The sequence below is a fragment of the Corythoichthys intestinalis genome, chromosome 16 (assembly GCF_030265065.1).
Source record: "Corythoichthys intestinalis isolate RoL2023-P3 chromosome 16, ASM3026506v1, whole genome shotgun sequence".
Classification (NCBI taxonomy): Eukaryota; Metazoa; Chordata; class Actinopteri; order Syngnathiformes; family Syngnathidae; genus Corythoichthys; species Corythoichthys intestinalis.
In genome coordinates, this window is record NC_080410.1 from 10,488,206 (window position 1) to 10,514,523 (window position 26,318).

General features: G+C 41.3%; 1 protein-coding gene across 1 annotated transcript in view; it reads right to left on the reverse strand.

The window, feature by feature from the left end:
• Positions 1–242: 242 nt before the first annotated feature.
• The window catches only part of flii (FLII actin remodeling protein), a 39,413-nt gene continuing 13,337 nt past the window's right edge, over positions 243–26,318 (reverse strand). Inside the window, exons 4-31 of the mRNA XM_057817355.1 lie at positions 25,739–25,819; positions 25,291–25,538; positions 21,543–21,646; positions 21,281–21,456; positions 21,060–21,217; positions 20,887–20,971; positions 16,260–16,407; positions 15,973–16,103; positions 15,350–15,457; positions 15,159–15,263; positions 12,641–12,820; positions 12,483–12,565; positions 12,327–12,401; positions 12,111–12,194; positions 11,775–11,946; positions 11,577–11,684; positions 11,216–11,407; positions 7,101–7,199; positions 6,928–7,017; positions 6,712–6,851; positions 6,423–6,636; positions 6,200–6,354; positions 6,065–6,125; positions 5,865–5,993; positions 1,953–2,059; positions 1,775–1,880; positions 1,645–1,710; positions 243–1,570 (exon numbers count right to left, since the gene is read on the reverse strand). Of these exons, the coding sequence (XP_057673338.1) occupies positions 1,436–1,570; positions 1,645–1,710; positions 1,775–1,880; positions 1,953–2,059; positions 5,865–5,993; positions 6,065–6,125; positions 6,200–6,354; positions 6,423–6,636; positions 6,712–6,851; positions 6,928–7,017; positions 7,101–7,199; positions 11,216–11,407; positions 11,577–11,684; positions 11,775–11,946; positions 12,111–12,194; positions 12,327–12,401; positions 12,483–12,565; positions 12,641–12,820; positions 15,159–15,263; positions 15,350–15,457; positions 15,973–16,103; positions 16,260–16,407; positions 20,887–20,971; positions 21,060–21,217; positions 21,281–21,456; positions 21,543–21,646; positions 25,291–25,538; positions 25,739–25,819 (3,540 nt within the window). The 3' untranslated portion in view covers positions 243–1,435. The remainder of the gene's footprint in view (positions 1,571–1,644; positions 1,711–1,774; positions 1,881–1,952; positions 2,060–5,864; positions 5,994–6,064; positions 6,126–6,199; positions 6,355–6,422; positions 6,637–6,711; positions 6,852–6,927; positions 7,018–7,100; positions 7,200–11,215; positions 11,408–11,576; positions 11,685–11,774; positions 11,947–12,110; positions 12,195–12,326; positions 12,402–12,482; positions 12,566–12,640; positions 12,821–15,158; positions 15,264–15,349; positions 15,458–15,972; positions 16,104–16,259; positions 16,408–20,886; positions 20,972–21,059; positions 21,218–21,280; positions 21,457–21,542; positions 21,647–25,290; positions 25,539–25,738; positions 25,820–26,318) is intronic.

The following is a 26,318-nucleotide window of genomic DNA, read 5'->3' on the forward strand; positions in this document are numbered from 1 at the left end:
TTTTGTTGTGTTTCTTCTCTTGTGTTTCTTGTCTTTTGTTCCCCCATAACCCCTTCCTGTTCGCTGTTTTGTCATAATAAATGAGGTATGTTGAATGATCACAAAGGGAGTATGTATGTATGTCAAACTCTCAATGTGAAACATTAAAACTGTTCAGATTATCCAGCACTTAGACTTCCATTCTTCGTGTCAAACAGCTGAACAGGACAGGTTAAAAAAACCCAAAACAAATCGGGACATCCCTTGTAATAAAGTGACGAGAATAGAGATTTGTGGTGAGATTTTATTCTTAATAATATAAAATACATAAATAAAGCATCTGCAGGTGGCATCAAGAGCATGTGCACATTTTTGCGCGCTTGGGACTCGCACAAGTTATCCCCAAGGAGAGACAAAACCATGTGATGTCAATAGTTGAGAGAAAAACAAAAAATAGAGATGTGATAAGATATGATCTCCCATTAAAGTATCTGACATGAAGATTTTAAACCCGTAAAATCTTACACAGTGGCAATTTGCTTGCAAAGTGCCACGAAAGCAACTTCAGTCCGAGTGATGAGACGAGGTTGTAAACGATCGCAAGTCGGCTCACTCAAAAGGATTGATGACTCGTGCGGTGCGTGGCATGCTGGCTAATCGACGCAACCAGAGGGGCATCACCGTTGATCAGTGTACGATATGTGATATCAAGTATGTAAAAAGATTAAACATTCCACAGAAGAGCGAGGACAGTCTGTTTAAAATCATCAATGAAAAAATAATGTGCTTCAGATGAGCTGTGCAAAATGGCACTAAGCATGTACAGCATGAGCGTCTCATCCAAACATTCTCAGCAGGTTTCCCCAAATTCAAAAAGCTTCCAAGGCCAAATGTAAGCAGGCACAATTTTGTGGCAAATGGCTTTTTGTTAACTTTGTTATTACCTAAATGTCCCTAATAGGGTGTGCTAGACATATGAGTTTCGGGTGGGTGAGTTTGGAACTCAGTTTTGATGAGCTGAAACGGTTTGGGACAATGGAAGTAAATCAGCAGCGCCAGAATTAAAATTTCAAAGACTTTTGACTCGGAAAAAAAAGTTCACTTGATTTTTTTTACTGTATCAAAATTCAGTAGTTAAAAAAATTCACTTGCAATACCCAAGTAACATGGAGACGTAACCAATCCCCGTCTCATTTCATTGGACGTCCAGGCTATCAAGCTATGTTACATTCTCTCCACTGGTCATGTGACAGTGTGTATGATGTCTTAGCATGTTGTAATGGTTGTATAAAAATGAGATATGGATTGATTGCTTCTCCCTGGTTACCTGGATGCTGCAAGTGAGTTTTCGCAAATTTTTTTGCATCTGAATATTTTTTAATGAAAACTCTGGTGGCACAGATTCACTTCCATGTGGGACACCTTACAACAGAGGCAGCTGGATGCGAGTGAGACTCTACGCTGGGGGAGTTTTGAAAGCCCCCCAAGCGTGGAAGCAACGCGTGAAACAGTGCGGCTCATTTCCCTTGCGCACCAGACGCAGCTTTCTGGGTTGCTGAGTTTCTTTGGAGCGCATGTGCTGGATGTACACCTGCAAAGGACCGCAAGTGGATGAAAAAAAAAAAATCCACCGGTATAAGGACAAAAGTTAACTTTCTTACTGACCTGACAAGCTTTGAGACTCAGTTTTATCTCCACCTGGCTCGTCTGAGTACCGACCCACATGTATACCTAGAGGTGACATTTAGCAGGGTCAGACCAAATCCTGTAACCATGACGTTTAACCGATTCCCACCTCTTTTCCGTTATCCAGTAACATTATGTCGTCGTCGGCCAAGTCATCCTGGCAGAAGTCGGAGCACTTTTCCGACACCGAGAAATACCCTTTCTCGTTGGAACACCTGAAGAATGAATATTTGTGGTCTCAGAAAAACTAGTTGCGAAAAGGCATGACCTGACTGAAATGTTCTTGCCTGAAGAGACGGGCGTATTTCATGTAATCCGCATCCTCGTCGTATTCCTTCTGAGCACCGATGCCGACCCAGAAGAAGTTTTCCGGTTCCTCGCCCTCGTTGATGACCTAGGAAGGAAAATAAGGAGTCTTTTGCTTTATTCCATTTTTATTTTCAATTCATTCACTGCCATTGACAGTGATAGACATAAATTCCATTTGAACTGGGATGGCTGGCATTGAGTGACAGGGTTCTAAACTCTCGCGTGTTGAGTGTGTTTCTCGAAGTGGTGGAATGTAACGAAATAAAAGTACTTCGTCATTGTACTTATTTACATTTTCGTGGATCTGTACTTTGCTTGAGTACAAATATGAAGTGGTACTTTTTACTTTTACTTCACTACATTTTACAGCACGTATGTGTGCTGAAGGAATCTGACCTTCTAGCCAGACTGCTGGAATCGCGCCAGTCAACTCGCCGGACCTGGGCCGACAATCCGGCCAGAAGGCCAAACCCCACACGTTCACCTTAGTCTTGACCCTTTCTACTGACTCCATTTTGAACGGTTTAAAGAAGGCTCACCGAAAACAAATTGACAATTTATTCAGGTCGACAGCGATCAAAACGGCAAGGCGAAACAGAAACACTCAGGCGGGGAGGCAAGGTCACCCTATCACACGTCAACAAAAGGTTCCCGAGAAAAAAATAACCATGACTGGTTAAACATTATCTTTTGAAGGCTCTCGCTGGGCGGGCCGTGGGCAGGAAGAAGGGTGTGTTTAGGCGTTTTTTTAAGATTATTGTCTGTTTGTGGATTGGACAGGAGGATTCGGGAGTTACTGTTGTCAGTGCAACGAATGTTGTGGATTTTGCCACCTCAGCGTCAAAAGGGCTATTAGAGTCTTGTCAGTCGTGTAATCAGTTGGATATCGGCGTTGGTTTTCCTTGTATTGGGACAGGGTGTCTCGCCATTTGTTCTGGACTGTTCGAGAGAACTGATTGAGAGTCAGTTGCATGATGCACACGTTGGGCTTCCGTGATAAGAAGGCGTCATGTATCCCTTATGCCCTGTATTCTGCTTGTTTTTCTTAAATTATGGTATAAGTGCTATTTATTTTATATTGGGTGTGTTAGAGTAATACAAACAGTCGATCGGTAAATATGAGAAAATATACTATTCCTTGATTGATTATATTAAGTGGGTTAGAATAATGCAAACAGACGGTGCCTACGAGAAACGGTATCATCTCCTTCAGTACTATTTACTCCAATATTTTTAAATTGTCGCCTGTGTTAGCAAAGCAAGGTTAGGCAGATATTCACCAATAAAAAACTACAGTGAGAGGAGCGCGCCTTCAGATGGGTGCTTCACACTCTTGTATAGTAGGTGGCGGCATGCACCTGATAGTTGCTTGCAATCCGCCATTAAGCTAAATTTGAGTTTTTTGAGTTTAAGCTTCTGTTTACAGTTCAATTTTATTGCTTGTATTTTCCATTCTGCACAGTTTTAAATAAAATTTAGCAGTCAATAAATTGAATACTTTATTTGACCACTGACTCAGATCTTTGTATGTATGTATGTATGTATGTATCGGTATAGGTATACGTATATTAATTTTTTTCATCGGGAGAAAATTCTTTTACTCTTGACTTGTAAATAAATTTTAAAGCAAGTATTTTTACTTGAGTCCATTTTTTCTTAGACACTTGTACTTTTGCTTGAGCAATTTTTTGCTCCTGTATCTGTACTTTTAATAAAAAAAATAGAGAACTTCATCCACCACTTGTTTCTGATGCATTTCAGGATATTCACACCAGTGTTGTTTTTGGCAGCCCTTTTACTTGTAGTCCTTTCAAAATGTGTTAGTGTTCGTCTAGTTTCAGTCGACAATTACTCAATGTTTTCGTCAGAGTAAATAAAAGGTTTCCAACAATTTCGAATGAACACTGACAATGTAACATAATTGTAGAGTGCACAAGGACATCACCATTTTCGTGATGATAATACACACTTAGCAGGAAAACAGTTCATTATTTTCAATTAATTAAACTCACCTGGATGTGGCGTATGTATGTGAAACGTTTTCCAGGAGTTTAAGACGACACTCACCATGCAAAATGCTAACGCTATGCTAACACTACAAGTTACATTTAGTGTGTGATGATCACTTAGCAAAGACCTTTAAAGGCTCAAGCAATATGGCATATCTAGCCAAGATTTAAAAAAAAACAAACAAACATAGACATCATCATTATTATTGACAGTCAGCTCGGCCATGCACTGCGCAACTCCTTCAAGTAGGGGGCCGCCCACATCAAGAGGAACTATTCACAAACACGCACGCAGCGAACTAGCGGTGGATTTCGGTTCAAAAAGTATGAAAGCTGTACAACATACAAACAGGAAGGATTGTCTCAGGAGTGATTTGTTCGAGGATTCAAGGTAATTATCATATTTTTTGTACAATGCATGCATTTTCAAACGTTGTGAAAACAATTGAGAAATTACCTGCTAAGGAATTGGCATCATATCACGTATCACAATATTTACGTAAAATAAATGCTACCTGCACGGTTTCTTTTGCTTTTAACCAAGAATCAAGACGGTTTTACATCCATATCTATAAAGAATTCAGGGATTTAAGCATTTATTCACGAGCATTTCAACGTAAAAAGCTCTTTGTTGTGGTAAAGTGGCGCCACAGTGAACTTAAAGACGAGCCGCACATTCGACATATTTACGTACAAAATAAACGCTCCATGGACATTTTTTTGTTTGTTTGTTTGCTTTTAACCAAGAATCGAGACGGTTTTACATCCATATCTATAAAGAATTCAGGGATTCAAGCATTTATTTACGAGAATTTCAACATAAGAAGCTCTTTGTTGTGGTAAGGTGGCGCCGTAGTGAACTTAAAGATGAGCCGGACATTCGACATATTTGAGTAAAATAAATGCTACCTGCATGTTTTTTTCTTTGCTTTTAACGAAGAATCAAGACTGTTTTATATCCCTATCTATAAAGAATTCAGGGATTTAAGCATTTATTCACAAGAATTTCAACGTAAAAAGCTCTTTGTTGTGGTAAGGCGGCGCCATAGTGAACTCAAAGACAAGCCGCACGTTCGACATATTTATGTAAAATAAATGCTACCTGCATGTTTTTTTCTTTGCTTTTAACGAAGAATCAAGACCGTTTTACATCCCTATCTATAAAGAATTCAGGGATTTAAGCATTTATTCACAAGAATTTTCAACGAAAAAAAACTCTTTGTCTGTGATTCCACTCGGTCAGCTTTGACGGCCTCGCCAACAACGCAAGCCCCCTATTTATCGGCCCCGCGCCCCGTCTATTACATTATGAAGTCTATGAAGAAAACATACCAAGCAGCACCCGACACAAAAGGAGCCTTGAGTGGACACACGCTCAAATCACCGAGCGCGTGTGTGGGGCAGGGGATGACGCAGGTTGTCACATGAGTGACACGACCAAACGCTGCTATGATGCGTGTTAACGACACACTCGATAAGAAAATATCACATATTATGTGAACTTATGGGGGAAACTGTGGCCAATTTTCATCTCGTTTTAGTCTCGTCAGACAAAAACTGGCATCCATCTTGTTATGTTTTATTCTCCCAACACATGTTTTTAACAGTCATTGTCAAAAATTGTTGATGAAAACAACACCGATTCACATGCACTTGCATTTCTCATGGACCTCAAAAATGAGGGGAGATTGCTGTCAGCCTAGTCAAAATGGATCGGACATCTAGCGGCGTCAATGTCAGCCATTGAGTTAAACATCAACCACAGAGTCATGCAAGTGCTCGTGTTTTAAGGTTACAAAAAGCCAGCCTGTAGATTGATTTTCGGTTAAACATCACTGCGGTGTTTGCCAGCGTACTTCCGCAACATTGCCGTTGAGCTACCTGCTTGCTGTAAGTGTCATCAAACATGCTGTTCATGATGTCCTCGGCCAGCTTGGCCTCGTCCGGGTCGGCGGCTCGACCGACCCAAGTGTAAACGATGCCCTGGTTGTCCGTGCTCTCAAAAGGCACCTGCAAACGAGGATGCTCGGTTATCGTTTGCGCGCTGTATCGCACACATGTATAGATGAGACGAAACCCACTTTGAGAATGAAGCAGAACTCAGAGTTGAGATTGCTCGAGTCCGTTCCGATCTGAATGGTTCTGAGGAAGAGACCCGCACACGTTGAGGTTGGAACTCAAGTTTTTTCCTGTATTCGTTCTAAAGTGATGGCTACCTGGTGCAAAGCGCACTCCCGTTGGTGCGGATGTGGTAAAGAGAAGGCTGAGCAGAGTCGATCTTCTGTTTCCTCTTCCCTTTGTGGATGATAAACTTCCTCTTGAAATGAGATAAGAACTTGAGGTTCTCCTGTTGCTGGGTCATACGCACCACCTGAAGGATGACAAGAAGCATATCATTGATCGCCATCTTTCTTCTGGAGTGCGCATATGTTACGCTACCTTTAATTTTCCTGGGAAGAGGCTTTCAAACTTCTTCTGCAGGGAGAAGGTGAAGGTGAGCCAACCCATGTTGGAGGCTTGTCGGCCTTGCCAGAAGTACACAACGCACTGGAAGTCTTCTTCCGGCTGCTTGTCCTCCTCATCCTCTTTTCCCTTGTCTTCACCCTCTTTCTTTTCCTCGTCGTCGTCCTCGTATTCCACGGGCACCCAATATCTGACAAAGCACAGTGTTGGCAGATGGTTATACACGACTAATTACACCTCGTATGTGCTAGGTGAAAACACAAACCTGCAGAGGAAAACGTAGCAATCTTGAGTGTAAAAGTGACCAAACTCCTCCTCGGGAAGACGTGCAAACTTTTTGCCCTCCAGTACGAAACCTTCCATTCCATCCAAGTCCTCGTTCCACTCCTCCATCAGCTGCTCTGCCTGCACACAGCAAGGACACTTGGCTCAGTCGAGGCTGCCTGTTTGTAGATAAAAACTTGCCGCGTGCGTGACACACCTCAGTGAGAGGCATGGCCGGCTGCCTTGGAAGGAAGAGCGCCGTGAGGTCGGCTTTCATTTGGTCTTTCTGTTCCGTGTCTTTCTTCACCTGACAGGACAGACCAACACCTCGTCAACCAAAACAAACGTCTATATTAAGATAAATGTGCCTTGTCGTGTGTTATCGCTGACCTTGCCCTGGAGGTTATCGGTCTGCTGCACTGTCTCCGCAGCTCTGGTGTAGTCCACCTTCAGCACGTCATCCCAGTTCTTGAACTTTGACTTGAACACCTGACGGATAAGAGAAAAAAAGAAAAAAGCATTTTAACACATTGCCTGCCGCTAACAAGGAGTGCGATATGGAAAAAAATCTCATCATTGATCAATTTCCCGTACTCAATTTTTGAATTGACATTTAACTGACCTGCCACAAATGTCAAATGTAGTGGTGCGGCAACCTAAAACTATCCAGTGTCAACAGAAGCAGAATAGTAGTAGACATATTTTTGCTCAAATGTAAAGATATTAGAGTATCTACTAATATTTGTGACTAGAGGTTAAAAAGAAAAAGAGCACTAGTCTTCTATTTTCTTTATGCAGGTGGTGTCAGTAATATTTTTTCTTTTGTTTGCATCGTTTGCAAATACTGTAAACAAGCTCATTTACATGTTTGAACTGTCATTTTTTAACCGCATGTTTTATTGCAGGTTAACGTGGTTAGTGCATTTTTCCATTAGCATAGCAATGTAGCAATGTAGCAATGCTAACGTTTTACAATGTTTTTTCTCTCTGGCAACACTGTGTTTAGAAAGAGAGTGTATTGTGTAAACATGATATATATATACTGTATATCAGGGATCGCGTTAACCAAATATTTTCCATCATTGACCGGTTTTTTAAAACGCTGACGGAAAAAACTGAAGTCCATCTGTCATTTTGACAGGTTGCAATTCACACCCCAGACCACAGGGTGGCGAGCGAGCATATTAATTAGCTATTGTCTCTCTTGATGCATGACGTCGTTGGCCTTACTCGGAAAAATGTCAAGGCAACTGAGTGTTTGCCTGGCACGGCCAGACTGTTCTCCCTGTATTTTTCAAATACAGAGAAAAGTCTGGGACACAACCTCTCGAGTAGGTACAAAATCAATCGACAAATCAGATTTGTTTATTTGCGTGACGCATTCTTCACGAGCAACGTCACTCTTGCGCGCCGAAAGTCGTCTCTATAACAACACAGATGGCGATCGGGAGAGCCGAGAATATGTTTCAATCCGCGGTAAATTCAGTTTTAAGTGAGCTAAAACACATCGACACGAGTCATTGACAACAGTCTGTCTCGCGCTAGCCATGTTGAATAAACTCCGTTCTCCTCGTATGTTTACTTCCGCGCGCAAGTCCCTCGTCCTGCCCTCGTCGCTTTGCTAACGGCACGTCTGCCCGACGCTGATTGGTGCACTCCGCTGTCTGTTTGCCTCTTGTTAAGCTTGTCCGGACAGAATATTAATTAAAAATGAATGAAAACTAAATACTATTGAATATGTCATTACTATCATTTTAAAAATGTAAGTGACGGGTAAAAATAGATTATGACCGGATTTTTATGACACTGTCAGTCAAAATGACAGACAACAAAAAAGTCTAGCGCAACCTCTGCTGGATATACAGTGTATATATATATATATATATTTATAAAATAAATAACATTATACTTATGTTCCAATTTGCTAATTTTTTGAGAAATAAAAGTCCTGTTCAATGGAATTTTTTTTTTTTTTTAAAACCCAGATCTCAAAGTAACACATTTTAGAGCTGTAATTGCAATACCGTGAAACCGTTATCATACCATCAAAATCTCATACCGGCACATGCCCAGTGCTTAATATACTTAATATGCTGTATCTTGTAGGTAAACAGTTGTCGGTTTTTTTTTTTGCAGGTTTTTTTTTTTTTTAGGGTTTCAAAGCATCTTGTTGCCCAGGGCACCATGTAGGCTAGGAACACCCCTGATGATGAATAGGGTTAGCTACAGAGACCATGCTACCAGGGATGCCCTCATTTCCCAGAAATGCCAGTCCTGCAAGCCACAGTCCCTTTATCAATATTGCAAGTCTGCGCAAATTGGGTGCCATCTGCTGGCCAAAATGTGCATTGCATGAATCAGTCTATACGACGACAATGACAGTGTAAAAGTCCATAGAAAGTTTTATATCGTTTTGATGATGATGCATACACTCACCGGCCACTTTATTAGGTACATCATGCGAGTAACGGGTTGGACCCCCTTTTGCCTTCAGAACTGCCTCAATTCTTCGTGGCACAGATTCAACAAGGTGCTGGAAGCATTCCTCACAGAGTTTGGTCCATATAGACATGATGGCATCACACAGTTGGTGCAGAGATTTGTCAGCTGCACATCCATGATGCAAATCTCCCGTTCCACCACATCCCAAAGATGCTCTATTGGATTGAGATCTGGTGACTGTGGAGGCCATTTGAGTACAGTGAACTCATTGTCATCTTCAAGAAACCAGTCTGAGATGATTCCAGCTTTATGACATGGCGCATTATGCTGCTGAAAGTAGCCATCAGAAGTTGGGTACATTGTGGTCATAAAGGGATGGTCATGGTCAGCAACAATACTCAGGTAGGCTGTGGCGTTCCAACGATGCTCAATTGGTACCAAGGGGCCCAAAGAGTGCCAAGAAAATATTCCCCACACCATTACACCACCACCACCACCAGCCTGAACCGTTGATACAAGGCAGGATGGATCCATGCTTTCATGTTGTTGACGCCAAATTCTAACACTACCATCCGAACGTTGCAGCAGAAATCGAGACTCATCAGACCAGGCAACGTTTTTCCAATCTTCTACTGTCCAATTTCAATGAGCTTGTGCAAACTGTAGCCTCAGTTTCCTGTTCTTAGCTGAAAGGAGTGGCTGGCACCCGGCGTGGTCTTCTGCTGCTGTAGCCCATCTGCCTCAAAGTTCGACGTACTGTGCGTTCAGAGATGCTCTTCTGCCTACCTTGGTTGTAACGGGTGGTTATTTGAGTCACTGTTGCCTTTCTATCAGCTCAAACCAGTCTGGCAATTCTCCTCTGACCTCTGGCATCAACAAGGCATTTCCGCCCGCAGAACTGCCGCTCACTGGATATTTTTTTCTTTTTCGGACCATTCTCTGTAAACCCTAGAGATTGTTGTGCATGAATATTCCAGTAGATCAGCAGTTTCTGAAATACTCAGACCAGCCCTTCTGGCACCAACAACCATGCCACGTTCAAAGTCACTCAAATCACCTTTCTTCCAGAGACTGATGCTCGGTTTGAACTGCAGGAGATTGTCTTACACCATGTCTACATGCCTAAATGCACTGAGTTCCCGCCATGTGATTGGCTGATTAGAAATTAAGTGTCAAGAGCAGTCTGACAGGTGTACGTAATAAAGTGGCCGGTGAGTGTATATATATTAGGCCTGAACGATATTGGAAAGAACTATTGCTGCGATTTTTTTGGGGGTTTGCGACATATTGCGATATTATATTGCAATATTAAAAAATACATACATTTTTTTTTTAAAGAAATTTTTACTAGATGACTTGAATAGCTGTATGGAAAGACTTTGGATGACTCATCATGACCACAGTGAACAGTATTCCATCGTTTTTCGTGGTTAATAGCCGCGATAAGTGAAAAACCGTGAAGTAGCGCATATTCTTAAAACAGTAAATTAAAGCCGACATTCCGTCATACGTGTACGAGTGCTGACGTTACGGCGCGGTCTCGCGCCGCAGGAGCCTTTGATATGCATGCCGAGGAAGCCCCCCTCAACCGCCCGCAATTGGATTCTTCCACTTTGGAGGCAGGATTCAGAATTTTTTTGTCTTCGCCTTCCGTCTTCGCAGGCACCGTATGCACGCGAGGCGAGTCCGCTACTCAGTCATCGTCTTCGTGTCACAGAGTCGCCATATAAAACTGCCCCTTGGAGCCACATGTAGAAATGACAAACTCCTCATAATCACTTTTGGTGTTTTTTTTATATGTCTCGAATGTCTCCCCCCCCCACACACACACATTCATTCCAGTCAGCGCTTCCTTCCAGAAACATTTTAACAAGTTGAACTATGATTGACAGATTGCTGCCCGTGTGAAGTCTGCTTCTTTGGCCAGAACAAAGCCATCGTTAACTTTAATAAGAAAGTGCCGCCGTGACTGAGAGCGGCAAATGAAAGGATTGGACGTCTAGCGCTGTCAGTGGCAGCCAATGAGTTAAAAGGTCAGTCGTCACAATATTCGAACGCGTTACCTGGCATTCGGTGCCTTCTAAGTTCCGGGTGACGCATGCGTGTTTTGGTCGGTGCAGCATGGAGCAGATCTCCTGACCCAGTTTTAAGGCGGCGGCCCGGACGAGTCGGGGAGATTTCCTCCCAATCCAGATGAACACGTCAGACCAACAATCCAGGATGTACACGCACTTGGTGTCCAGCAGCGACTGCAGCTAAGGGAGGCGGTGAATGTCGGAGATGATGAGTGTTGGGTGGATGGAAGTAGGCCACGTGGAAAATGGGCGTTCACTCAGACTTCAGAAAAATACTTTTTGACTTTGTGCACATCATTTGGGATTAGTCGTAAACCCTATCTTGCAAATCTACAATGGAATGACATACCAGTCTGAGCTCTGGCAACGTGTCCAGTTTAATCTTGTGGTCTTTGTGCTCCACAGACAGCTTGTAGTTAATCTGAGGAAGCTCGAGATAGCCAAGACCCAAACCCACCTACGTGACAACACATGAGCAATACACTTGCTTGTCAGTAATTTAAACAAGAGGCTTTATTTGCAACACCAATCCAAATGTTTGGTTTACCTTGTAGAGTTTGGGTCTAATGGGTGAGAAGTCATCTGGAACGTGTTTCATGATCTCTTCAGGTTGTCCTCCTAGTAACTCCCAGAAATTTGGAGGCTCCTGATTCTGCCGCAAAGTTGTGATCTCTGCCTTCCCCTTGCGTTCATTCTTATTGATCTTCTCTGCAAATAACCTGAAAGGAGTAAACACTGAGCCAACGACTGAGGATTGAATCAATCTTCAAGACTGATTTGAACTCGCAATTAACTCCTGGACTTGAAGAATAGATGTGAGGCAAAATGGTTGCCTGAATAAATTGTCACTCATGAATAAGTAATACCATCATTATCCCCTAACCTGGCCTTTGTGGTGCTACTCAGTGTAGCGTTGGCTCCCCTCCAGATAAAGATTTCCAGTCCGATGTCCAATAGGAACACAAAGCTGCCGAACATAAAGAAGAAAAAAATCAGTACGCTTATTAACTAGTAATACAACAGAATCACAGAAATGGACAAGTATGTAATTTGTTAGTCGAGTGCAAATGAGTAAGAGAGGGAAAAAATGGTGAATCACCGTGGATCAAGTGAGCAAGACTTCACCGGTACAGACTCTAGTCGGATGTTTTTCTTGCCATAAACCCTGTATAGCCTGATGAAGGAAACATTTTGGGTTTTAGGACCACCGCACAATGATCACTGAAAATAGCTGGACAATTAAAATGTAGACTACCTAACAGAATAGTGCGTGTCCTCCACAGTGTAGAATCCACTGGCAGTGCCTCCCTCAATGTATGATATCTCATTGTTAAACACCTGAAGGTGGGGAAATAACTTAATTACAGCTGCAAGTGAAAGATCATCATGCATGAAAATGGCGATTTGACATACTTCACTAAACTCCTCGCTCTCGTCTCCCATCTCTTCCCTTATTGTCCTGCACTCGGCTCCGAGGAAATTTCTGAGGTTGACAGCATGGATGGCAGAGCCGGCTTTCTTGTCGAGCGTGGCTTCCTGGCCAATCCAGTAGTATATCTGCCAGTTCAGCGCTCCATTGTCATCCAAAAATGTCTACAGTCAAGAGAGTACTTCAAAACGTGGCTCAAGCACATACTGACTTACTACTATGTACTGCCAGATATACAGCGCTGGCCAAAAGTATTGGCACCCCTGCAATTCTGTCAGATAATGCTCAATTTCTCCCAGAAAAGGATTGCGAATACAAATGCTTTGTTAGTAATATCTTATTTATTTTGCTTGCAATGAAAAAACACAATAGAGAATGAAAAAAAATTAAATCATTGTCATTTTACACAAAACTCCAAAAATGGGCCGACAAAAGGGGCTGCAGCTATCGATTAATTTAGCAGTCGATTAATCTATCAACTAGTTAGTTCGAATAATCGAGTAATCGGATCATCCGAACATTTAATGCGTTGGAACATAGACTTGCTACGATTGTACTTTCAAAAGGGCATTAAATGAGAATACAAAATACAATTCTCTGTTTCTTCAAAACATTCAGAATTGTACTGTCATTTAAAAATGAATTAAAATACCTGAGTTTAGCGTCAAACGGCATAAAAAATAAATAAATAAATGAGGATCAAAGTACAACAAAAGAATTGGCTAACTTACGTAACAAAAGTCCGCTACCTTAAATGCTATAAAATGCTAACTTCTTCAAAAAAATGCTCTTAAATCGTTCAAACACATATTTCCACATAAACCGGCTAAATACACCTAGAAACTAAATTACGAATGCTTTAAAAAACATTAGCTCAAACAAAAACTGGTCTTAACGGGGAGCAGCTGAATTCAGCTATATTAAATGAGTTATTTCATATTCACTGTTGCCAATAGAGGGCAGTGTATCCACCTAAATCAATAAAACTAAATGCAAGCCCTTTCAAAACATACTACAATGCCACTCTGATTAAATGTATACTCGAGGCAGCAAAATTTGATTCGAAGCTTTTTTCTTAATCGATTACTCGAGTTAATCGATTAATCGTTGCAGCAGTAATTGGCACCCTTAAAAAAAATCATTTGATGCTTCTCTAATTTGTGTAATTAACAGCACCTGTGGCACATAAAAGGTGGTAGCAATAACAAAATCACACTTGCAGCCAGTTAAAATGGATTAAAGTTGACTCAACTTCTATCCTGTGTCCTTGTGTGTGTCACATTGAGCATGGAGAAAAGACTGAAGACAAAAGAACTGTCTGAGGATTTGAGAAGCAAAATTGTGAGGAACCATGGGCAATCTCAAGGCTACAAGTCCATCTCCAAAGATCTAAATGTTCCTGTGTCTACCGTGCGCGTCAACGATAAGTGTAAAGCCTATGGCACTGTGGCTAACATCCCTGGATGTGGACGGAGAAGAAAAATTGACGAGAGATTTCAACGAAAGATTGTGCGGACGGTGGATAAAGAACCTCGACTAACATCCAAACAAGTTCAAGCTGTCCTGCAGTCCAAGGGTACAACAGTGTCGACCTGTACTATCCATCGGCGTCTGAATAAAACGGGATTCTATGGTCGGGTACCCAGGAAGAGCCCACTTCTGTTCAAGAGACATAAAAAAACACAGGCTGGAGTTTGCCAAAACTTACCTGAGAAAGCCAAAAATGTTTTGGAAGAATGTTCTCTGGTCAGATGAGACTAAAGTAGAGCTTTTTGGGAAAAGGCATCAACAGAGTTTACAGGAAAAAAACAAGGCCTTCAAAGAAAAGAACACGGTCCCCACAGTCCAACATGGCAGAGGTTCCCTGATGTTTTGGGGTTGTTTTGCTACTTCTGGCACTGGACTGCTTGACCGTGTGCATGCCATTATGAAGTCTGAAAACAACCAACAAATTTTGCAGCATAATGTAGGGCCCAGTGTGAGAAAGCTGGGTCTCCCTCAGAGGTCATGGGTCTTCCAGCAGGACAATGACCCAAAACACACTTCAAAAAGCACTAGAAAATGGTTTGAGAGAAAACGCTGGAGACTTGTAAAGTGGCCAGCAATGACAGTTTAAAGAAGGCACCCTTCAAATCTCAGAGAAATGGCGCAGTTGGCCAAGGAAGAAGGGTCTAAAATTCCAGCAGAGCATTGTAAGAAACTCACTGATGGATACCGGAAGCGGTTGTTTGCAGTTATTTTGTCTAAAGGTTGTTCTACCAAGTATTAGGCTGAGGGTGCCAATACTTTTGTCTGGCCCATTTTTGGAGTTTTTTTGTAAAATGATTATGATTTTATTTTTTTCATTCTCTTTTGTGTTTTTTCATTGCAAGCAAAATAAATGAAGATATTACTAACAAAGCATTTGTAATTGTAATCATTTTCTGGGAGAGATTAAGCATTATTTTACAGAACTGTAGGGGTGCCAGTACTTTTGGCCAGCACTGTAAATGATGCAGTCACCTTGAGGACGATGTAGCAATCTGCCTCGTAAAATTTCCCATGAAATGTTTCGTCCACTGGCATGGGAACAAAGTTTTCTATCTGCCACACGCTCACACCCGGAACCTGGAGTGAGGCAAGGACATGCTTACTGTGCATTTGTGACATAAAGGGAAAGAGCAATAAATGGCTCGTTTAAAAGAGAACATTACCTGCCCCGCGTCATCCATAAAGAACTCAGAGTAGTCTAATTGAGGTTTCTCTAAGCTCTGATCCCAACGTCGAACCTTTAGATCTGCGTATTTCAAATCTCCATTTTCCTGAATCAAAAGGTCAAAGATCATCAATCTTTCCTTACTTGTCTAAAAGGCACTTTTCATTTCATGTCAGCGTTTGATAGGGCAAGTGACTATTTTTGGTAATTAAAAAAAAAAAAAAAACTCAAAGACTTTGCGTCCACCTGTTGTCACGTAGGCCACAATATTAACATTTGTCATACAAGTGTGGCTAACATGACCCAAAATGTGGGACGCCAACTCTGAATTATAATTATTTTATTATTATTTTTCTATTTTATAATTTATTGTACTTTTATATTTTTTTAAATAATACATAACTTTATAAATTAATAAAATGAAAAACTAACATGAATTCACAATTTATTTTTAAGTCATACTAAGGTATTTAACTCATTGCCTGCCACTGACAAGGATAGATGTCCAATTCATATACACTGTGTGGATTGGCTGTGAATGCTCGTCTTTCAGTCATTGACAGCGCTAGACGTCCAATCCATTTTGACTGGGATGGGCAAAAGAATGAATGACTCCCTCACCTCCAGGTTCTTCTTTTCTTGTGCGACATCACTCATGCCCTTCAACACCTGCTTGGCCTGATCGTCCTGGGAACAATCCTTCCTCCTCCTGAGTCTCATCTTTCTTGCCAGGGGATCTCTAGGGCTAGCCCCTAACACACATACAGTAAATGTCAACAGAAACACTTGTGAGTTGTCAGGTAATTAGATATGTTTGGTAATTTGGAGTTGTCAAGACCAAGTCGTGACTAGGACGGCCACTCAACAGCACCACTGAATAAATAAAGCACAGTTATGCATGCACGCACCTTCTCCTGCTGCTGCAACAGTGGCAGGCGAAGCTCCAGCCAGTCGCAACTGGTTTTGCAAGGAGAAGTCGATATTGTACCACTCTGCTCCTCTGTCAACTGGTTTTGGAGGCATCACCAGGTTTGGGTTCTCGCGTACGTCCAGCACCTAGAAAGATGGTGAATATATAAACGTTGTTCATGAAATTTAAACAATTTGCAGTGGTGTGACATCCAATGTAATAATTAATGGCCACATATTACTTTTTTTTTTTTTTTTTAAACCGAGGTAAAATGTTTTTTCATTATCTAAAGTGGCTATATGCATTTGAATATAGTCCCCAAACCTGAAGGAAGGACTGTGTTGACAGCGCTTTTTGTCAAGCAGCTTATTTTCTGATGCTACTTGAATGATTGACATTGTTATAATAACAATGCATTTAATTTCAAGCGCCTTTCAAAATACTCTAGAAAATTGTACAAGAGATGGATTAAAATTAACAAACGCAGATTAAAAGCAGGACAAGAGTGTTGCGACAAATGAGTTGGACAATGGCATACCGCACGCCGATTATTTTTAGACCGTGACGTCACATCGTAAAGCGGAAGTAAAGCAGAAGTGGGACATTATAGACCCGCCCTCACATAGAAACAATGGTAATTCTGCTACTTTTCTCCGGTAATCTTTCAAAAACGAACATGCCGGTCACTAGAGCTGGGAATCTTTGGGCACCTAACGATTCGATTACGATTACGATTCAGAAGCTCCGATTCGATTATAAAACGATTATTGATGCACCCCACTCCTTTTTTTTTTTTTTTTTTTTTTAATTTGTTTTGTACATTAGTTCCAAAATTGTTCAAAAATCCTCTCAGGCTAAACCAAACTACTATTTCAGTATCAAGTTAACATATAGCAGTAAACAAATATACAAAAATAACAGTAAATAAAAAACTCCAGTCCCCATTCTATATCAGCAGCTTTAAACTACTTTCAATTAATTTAATGTTGTGAATCAACCGTTAAAGTTGTTAAAATTGCTTCTGTTATTCCATAATTTCTCTTTTGTCTACTTTCAACATGTGAAAGTTTTAAAACTATTTTAAAGATAGATTCAAGTCAATATTTTACCGATTTAGGAGTATTTTAGATAAAAAGTTAATTAGGTTCGCTTGGAAGGTTCGCAACAACAGCCTTGCAGGGAAGTGTACTGCTTTAAGATGGCGGCCCTTACTAAACGCCCGCATCTAGTTTTTTGTAGATGTGCTGGTAACGATACTGAAGCTATAATGCATCTAGTCCTATATAAATGATATCTACCGTAACATAATGTGGCTTGTAGCAGCTTTTCGGCAGCAGTCAGGTATGTTGTTGTTGTTTTTTTTTTTTTTTATCTCGTGGCATGAGTTGAGCTAGAGCCGTGAGTTGAGCATTGGCGCTACCCGAGGGGCCGGGTAATGAGAAGTATGATGTTTAGCTACTCTCGCTCCGTCCCTAATTGCGTACCGAGGACCGTGCAGCGCGCTGAGTGTGTCGTACTTCTGCTTTACTTGGCATATTTCAATAATCGGAATTTGGATGTTTGTGAATCGTTCTCGAATCTTCCACGGGCGAATCGCGAATAATCTAAGAATTGGAAATTTTGCACACCTCTATCGGTCACACATTGCTTTTTTGGAACTTGTAGAAACGACTCCAGACATTACGACATATGAAGGATGTTTTCTTCATACGTTCCCCGAAATCTAAAACTCGGGAGGAAAAAATGTGAAGAATGAGTCAACTTGCGTGGACTTTTAACACCAGCTCGGTGAATCCATTCACATTTCATATGCAGTAAACATTTTGTTGGGTTGGCATGGTCTTTCAGAGGACAAAAAGGTAAGCCATTGTGATATTTTTAACTTTTTTTTAGCGTGACGTTGTGCCGTGCTGCTTCTGTCTGACAATGTATGACCTGAAAAGAATTAAAATGGTATCTGACTGCCACTGTTGCCTTTTCTGTAAAAAAAAAAAAAAAAAAAAAAACTTTAGTAAGGGGTAAGTGTGAATAAATTATAGAATTAAGATTTGTTATCAATGAAAAAATTAAAAGTGTTTGTTGGCTGTTACTGAGTAGCATGTGCGATCGCTACACAAAATATAAATTACCCCCAGGAACGGTCAGAGACATAGGGCAACCAGAGGATATAATATATAGGAAAGACAGGGCTGGTGGTAAAGGATAGCTTGTTGAAATAGGAGTGTCATTGTCAGTCGCGTAAGAAAAAGGTGTCGATAAAAAAAGCTAAGGCTATGCTAAGGTCAGCTCGTTTTTTTTCGTCTTTTTCAGCCCTCGACACTCAAGCCAACTCTTTAACTGAACATTTTTATGTACTTCCACATCTTTGCAAGTGAATTTGGCACCAGAGACATCATTTTCGGAGAGAATTGGTAGGTTTAGCTTTGTAAACACCTCCTTCCTACACAACTTCCATTCATTTCCTATCGGGTACAAACGGATTGCGTGTCCTCCCTTAGCAACAGTAGCTAACGTCATGAATATTAATGAGCGGAAGTGACATGTTGCTTGCAGTACGCCATTAGGACCAATCAGGTAAGTAAGGTAAGTAAGACTTTTCGGAGAAACGCTACTGAAACCAACGCTCGATGACTTTAGCCAGGCGCATGGCTTAGCGTAAACGCCGGCTCATCATACTGTCCCCGGCAACAGCCGTGCTCATTGAAGTTACGGAAGTATGAAACCAGAGTCGACAGCAAAGTTGTTAATCTTACATTAAAAAAGTAATTAGTTACAGTTACAAATTACTCCTCCCAAAAAGTAATTGAGTCTTATTGTAAGAGTAATTCGTTACTCAGTAAATTACATTACTTTTCGTGTTCTACATGTTATTACATTATACATTCTGGAACATCTTTCACATCAAAGATGTTTATATAAACTGATTGAATTGAACTGATTAAAAAAAAATTTTTTTTTTTAAATTTCACCTATACAAGAGTGTAACAGTATACAAACTTTACCTTTCAAATGCTGCGAGAAAAAAAGCCTTTTTGTTTTTCCTGTTGTACTGAACCCGCTGACTTGTATGTATCATCACACCCCTAACACAGTATATATATCGATATATTTCTCAATATGCAGCTGAACCTCAATCTCCTGCCTTTCTTGTCTTTGCTCTGATTAAAAAATACCACACACGGTTCATAGATACTTCATTCAAGAAAGGTTTAGGGCAAGTGACTATTTTTGGTAATTAAAAAAACAAAAACAAATTATTATTATATTGCAGCATCTACAAAGACAACAGCAACTTGGTGATGATAATGCACAATCAGTGTGAAAACAGAACATTTTTCTCAATTAATTGTACTCACCTGGACGCCACGAACTGTATGTTTAAAAATAAGGAAAAAAAAAAAAAAAAAGGTGCCCATAGGTTCGACGCTCGCCACGCTAAATGCTAATGCTAACGTGAATACCATGCTAATGCTTTGAGCCAATCATCATCGCGTTTGCAATGGCGTCACGACCCCCTTCCCTCCTCCCCCTTGCTCTTCTCAATCGCATACTGCAAGCAACATGTCACTTTTGCTTATTAATATTCATGATGTTAGCAATTGCGGCTAGGCAGGTTGACCTCCAAATTGTCCCCAATAGTAAATGAATGGGAATAGTGTACGAACGAGATGTTTACTGAGCTAAACCTACCAATTCTGTCCGAAAACGATGTCCCTGGTGCCAAATTCACTGGTAAAGATGTGGAAGAACATACGAATGTTCAGTTAAAGAGATGGCTTCAGTGTCGAGGGCTGAAAAAGACGGGAAAAGAGCCGAGCCAACCTAAGCTTAGCCTTAGCTTTTTTATCGACACCTTTTTTCTTACACCACTGACAATGACATTCTCCTATTTCAACAATCTATCCTTTACCCCCATATGCCCTGCCTTTCTTATATATTAAATCCTCTGGTTGTCTTACGTCTCTTCCCGTTCTTGGGGGCAATTTACATTGCCAACCCAGAGGTTGTGGGTTCGATTCTCTGCCCTGATCTGAACTCGCCTAAGTATCCTTGAGCAAGATACTGAACCCCACATTACTCCTGGTGCTGCGTCACCAGTAGGTGGATGGCAATGTAGTGTAAAGCGTTTTGAGCGCTTTGAAAGGTGGAAAAGCGCTATACAAGTATAATACCATTTACCATATTTTTGTGTAGCGATCGCAAATACTACTCGGTGAATGTTTTTGGTTTTGGGAAACGTATGAAGAAAACATCCTTAATATGTCGTAATGTCGTTTCTACAAGTTCCATATTAGCAGTGTTTGATCGGCATGTTTATTTTTGAAAGATTACCAGGGAAAACACGTAGAAATGTAATGGATTGTATGCGATGGTGTGTGTATAATGTCCCACTTACGAGTTACGATGGCGACGTCACGGTCTAAAAATAGCATTTGTGCGGTACGCTATAGAAAAGTAATTAACTAGATTACTCACTACTGAAAAAAATAATGCCGTTATTAACAACAATGGTCGAACGTGGCATATATTTATGTTTATTAGGGTGAAAAAACATAAAATGGGGTCTTTAAATTTAATACCAAGCAAATGCACATACAATTCCCTTCTAGTGGGCTTTCTTGTACCTCTAAGTCCGTGAGGAAATGGATGGCCTCCGGAAGTGTCACAAGGCGGTTTTTGTTCAGCACGAGCTTCTTCAGCATGCCACATCTACCCAGTAAAACAAAAATTCACATATGTGAATATATAATACAGACATGAGTGTAGTGCAACCAATAATATAACCTCTTAAACCCACCTACAAAGTCCCTCAGGGATCAGTTCTAGGTTGTTGTTTGCTGCCATGAACTCTGTAAGATTGCTTAATTTGCCCATACCAGGGGGAACTCCGTCAAAGTCCAGTTTGTTGGAGTTCATGTACAGCTTTTTCAATTTGGACAGCTTACAAATGGCGGACTAGATGGGGAAAAACATTTTTAATGATAATGTTAGATGCATAAACAACCAAACAATCCTTACAGGCAATGAGTTGAGCATGTTGCGGCTCAGGTTCAGTGTTTCGAGTTGGGTCCACTGGTCGATGCAGAGCGACAGTTCGGATATCTGATTACTACTCAAGTTGAGTCGCTTCAAACTGCCCAGTGAATAGAGGCACTCTGGCACCCGAGTCAGGTCATTACAAGACAGGTCGACATCTATGGGGAAAGCCAGATTTCAGAATCGGAAACAACTGGTCATTGATTTAGAAAATAAAAACTACACTTGGGCGAAGGTGTGTCACCTGCTAAATTCGTCAGACCCTCCAGGCTTGTTGGCATATTGCTCTGTGTTCTCTGGGTGTTCCTCAGGTGAAGAGTTTGTAATGCCACCATGGCTGGCAGCTGTCTGCTCACACAAAATGAATGAGAAAAGGCAAAAACATAAAACATCCACGCAAAGCCAAAGACTGACAATAATCTTTATGATTTGAAAGTGTCAAAAGGGTCTCTTTTGTAAACACGTTTCAGGATCTGCTACTCATAATCTGGGTCTCTGCAGGGTTCACCAAGCAAAATTTATGACTTTTTAAGACCATAATAATTAAAATTTAAGACCCATTTCGGGGAATACCAGCAAAAGACGTACAAAAAGGTTTGAAGGGAAATTGGAGGCCTGGAATGATTGCAAAGTACTGTAAATGAATTTATTCCCAGCTCTATCACACTGTGATACAAAATGCTTCACCTAACCAAAAACACTAGAACTTCTAAACATGTGAATGGTGATTACTGCTGGCAATTAATGACCGCCTTGTGTTTTTCAGATTTGCAATGGGATTCCAATGCATTAATACACAATTTTCCAAGTTTTGAAACTTTCTTGCACAAATTTTCTTGCATTGTGCTTCATACAGGATTCCCTCCACCGGTTTCAACCATGTGCTGAACTGTACGTTCTCAAGCAACAAATTGTTAAATTTGCACTTAATCATTTATGTAACTACTGTAAATCAGTTCTGTAAAGTTTCCTCTGCTATGACTATGCTAACTAAGACAAATTTATTATTTTCCTTTCCTTTCGGATTTTCCCTTCACGTGTCGCCACAGTGAATCAGTTGACGCCATCTAACTCTGTTCCCTACCAACTGCCTTCATGTCCTCTGTAACTACATCCATGATCCATAACCTCCTCTTTGGTCATCCTCTAGACCAGTGTTTTTCAACCGGTGTGCCACGGCACCCTAATGTGCCGTCAGAGATCGTCAAGTGTGCCGTGAGTTTTTTATTGAATTATCTAATATCGCGAGAAATTATTCAATATCGCCTTTTTTTTTTCTTCCTTTTTTTACGTCGTCGGGAGGAGATGCAGTAGAAAAGAAGGAAGGAGTCGGTATAGGGTTTCGGTCATGTGCAGATGAGCGAGGTATTGCTCGTGTCGTGTTAAAGAACTGCTCGGATTTCTAGCAATCAGCCACTTTGCTGTCCGCGACAATGTGGACCCCAGCACATCTCCTGTACTGTACATCATTTCATAAGACTCTTCAAGTGTCAATTTACTTGAAAGTGTCCTTTCCATTTTATCCACACGTGCTGACCGTCAATCCTTCCCGTTTTTTATTCTAACACATTGTTGAGGACAGCAAGGTGACTGATGGCTAGAAATCCGAGCAGTTCTTGAACACAACACGAGCAGCTATCAAACAGCTCCAAACGAAAAACCAGTCGCTTAAAAACATGTCGATGTACTATCTTGTTGCCTTTGTGAAAACACACAGAAACAGGCCACTTTTTTGAGAAAGGTAAATGAGAAAGTCCTAAAAGCCATTTACCTTGTTGCTAAATCCAAAAAGTCCCACACTGTGGCAGAGATACTACCTGCCTGCAAAGCCACTGTCAGCGAGATGCTCGGCCCTGATGCGGTTAAAGACATAGCTAAAGTTCGCCTGTCTGATAATTCTGAGTTTTTTTAAGCCTAACTCCTACAAAAAATAAAAACAGAGAGAGACTGAAAGGTAATAAAAGCTTCAAGTGTGACTTTCTTTCATTCCTGCCAGGTTATCGGCTGTGGGATTTTTTCCAATGTAAAAACGTGCCGTGACTCAGAAACGGTTTAAAAACACTGCTCTAGACCTCCTGGCATATGGTAATTGAGTATCCTTTTGCCAATATACTCACTCTCACATCCCTCCTCTGGACATGTCCAAGCCATCTCAGTCAGGCCTCTCTGATGCCCAAGTCTGGTCCTCGAGAGCCCATATCCAGCTTGTTTTCCTTTTCTCCCTCCTTTAACATACCTGAATCGAATGATCAGCTCATCAGCAAGCACTGTAGGAGCCTGATAACGATCCTGATTATTTGATTCAGGTGTGTTGGAGAGGGCAGACATGGAAAACAAGCTGGATAGGGGCTCTCGAGGACCGCACTTGGGCACCCCTGCTCTAACATGTGCTGTCCCTCTGATATGCTCATTCCTGATCGTATCCATTCTTGTCACCCCCAAAGAGAACCTCAGCATCCTCATCTCTGCCACCTCCAGCTTTGCCTCCTGTGTTTTCCTCAGTGGCGCTGTCTCATGGCCAAACAACATAGCTGGTCTCACCACAGTATTATAAACCTTTAAAGTAAAATCAATAGATTTTTAAGACCTTTTAAAATTGTATTTAAGACCTTTTATGAGGTTTGGGGAAATTTTTTTAGACATTTTAAGGCCTTAAATTCAAATTATTGGATTTAAGACCCTGCGGTTAGGGCCCAAGTACACCACATGCGTGATCGTTGCGGTTCCGGTCTGACTCCGGTAAAAAATAGCGCCAGAGCCAATCCGTTCCCATTATATCCTATTGTTCAACGTATACCGGCCGCGTCAGTGCTCCGGATTGACTGCGAACCACCTCCGGCGTGCCGCATGCCCGCCGGATGGTATAGGCTATTTTCTATTTTTGCCGGACACGCATCCGACAAAATGGGCGGGGCAGAGCTGGGCCTGACGTCAAAAGCCCAGGTGCCTAATCATGGTTTAAACACGAGCGAAGATGGATGATGAGCGCTTCATCATTGAGGTGGAAAGTCACAAAGTGATATACGATGCAGCAGATCGTTATTATAAGGACAGCATGAAAAAGCGAAGCTGCAAGGTGTCCTATTATGTGTGTTTTTCTGGCAATGATATCAAACACACGGCGTGCTGACAACGTTGAGCGACAAAAAAAAAAAAAAAAAAAAAAAAAAACAGCGTATCTGGAAGTGGTTCCACTGCAGAAATTCTCGTGCCCGGCGCACACACAATCTCGGTTTGTATACAGAGTCGAGGGGGAAAAGTATGAAAGAGAAAAAAGAGACACCCACAAGTTTCGACCTGGTGGTCTATTCAAGACGTTTCTCTTTCTTTCCTACATTTCACTTGACTCTTCATAGAAAAAACAACAGTTTGTGCTGGGCACAGGAATCTGCAGTGTTGAGACACCAATTCCAAGTACGCTGTTTTTTAGTTCGTGTAGTGTAGAATTCGCTATCCATTATATAAATATTACAGATTATTTAACAGTTGTTTATAACAGCTCTATGAGATGTTATGTGCCATAATTTTAAAATGTGCACAAAAATATAAACCCACCGACACAACCAAGGGGCATAATAGGGCCCCGCCCCCCTTCTCCCCACACACGGAGCCCTGATCTCAACATGATGGAGTCAATCTGGAATTAAGAGACAGACATAACTAAAATATCAATATGCAAAGAAAAAATGTGCTCTCTCTCTGCTTCTCTGATAAGTACAGAGTGTTTGTCGTTGTTTTAAATGGCACATTATCGCGCGATCACGCGAGAGCTTACGAGGGGACGGAGTTGGCGGGCCGCAGCCGAGCGCAGCCGGTATGATTTGCCTGTTTTTGACGTACTGCATGGCACGCAGTCAACACTGAACCGGACCGGAACCGCAACGATCATGCATCTGGTGTACTTGGGCCTTTACTCTGTTCTTTCGTAAAAAAACAAACAAACAAATAAATAAACAAACAAACCCTAAACTAGAGAATTTGAGCATTTTTACCGCAACTGTGCATGCATTAGCGGGTTGTTGTTAAGGATGAGAGTCTGCAAATGAACGAGGCGTCTCATCTGGGGTGGCAGGCTGTCCAGCTTGTTGTCACTCAGGTCCAGATACAGCAGGTCTGTCAGGTTAATGAACAGCTGGTTGGGGATTGTGTCGATGCCATTGTGACTCAAGTTGAGCACCAGCATATTCCGGCTGTTTTCCAGGTCCCTGGGGACCTCAGTCAGCTGATTGTAACTTAAGTCCTATGAGTAATGGAAATGTATTAGTCATAGAATTAATAGTTTGAAAAAAGACAGCAGAATACTGTATTTGGAGCCTTAAAATATTATTGCATTATGTGCAAAGGTCAATCCCAGGTGCAGACTAATCTGTTCACGATTGTCAAAATCAGTCACATTTGGCTACGCAGTGTGGCCCAACTCAAACATAGAAAATTGTGTACCAGCACAGAGAGGTCATCAAGCTGAAAGATGTCATCTGGGACTCCTGAGTTTTTTAAGCTGTTGCCACGGGCAACGACAGCCTGTACAAAGAAAAACACTTTAGTACGTCAAATTGACGAATAAAGGTCTTTCCAACCCTATTAACGGCACAACAGAGATCAAACCACATCATGAATGAGGTGACGGATATTGTAAAATCTCATAAAACTATCTCATTGAGTACAGGTATATTTTGCATTCTTTGGCTCAATGTGTTTTTGTGTGAAATAGAAATTCCAGGGATGGCAGGAAGAGTCTAATGACGTGCGAGAAACTGCTAATGGAAAAGTTGTACATCTCTTGGTAAAAGGTTAAAACTCTTAATAAAAGATGAACGGTATGTACAGAGCCCAGTCAGCTGAATTCGGTCATTATGTGAACAGACTATGTGGAAAGGAAAAGCAGTAATTCTGCTTCATGGCTTTTATCACTGCATCTGTAGAACATTACTGGGAAATACACTTTACGAGTTAATTGGTGCACTACAAGTATTTTAATCCACTGCTGTTAACTTTTTCTTCTACTTGTTTTTACTAGTTT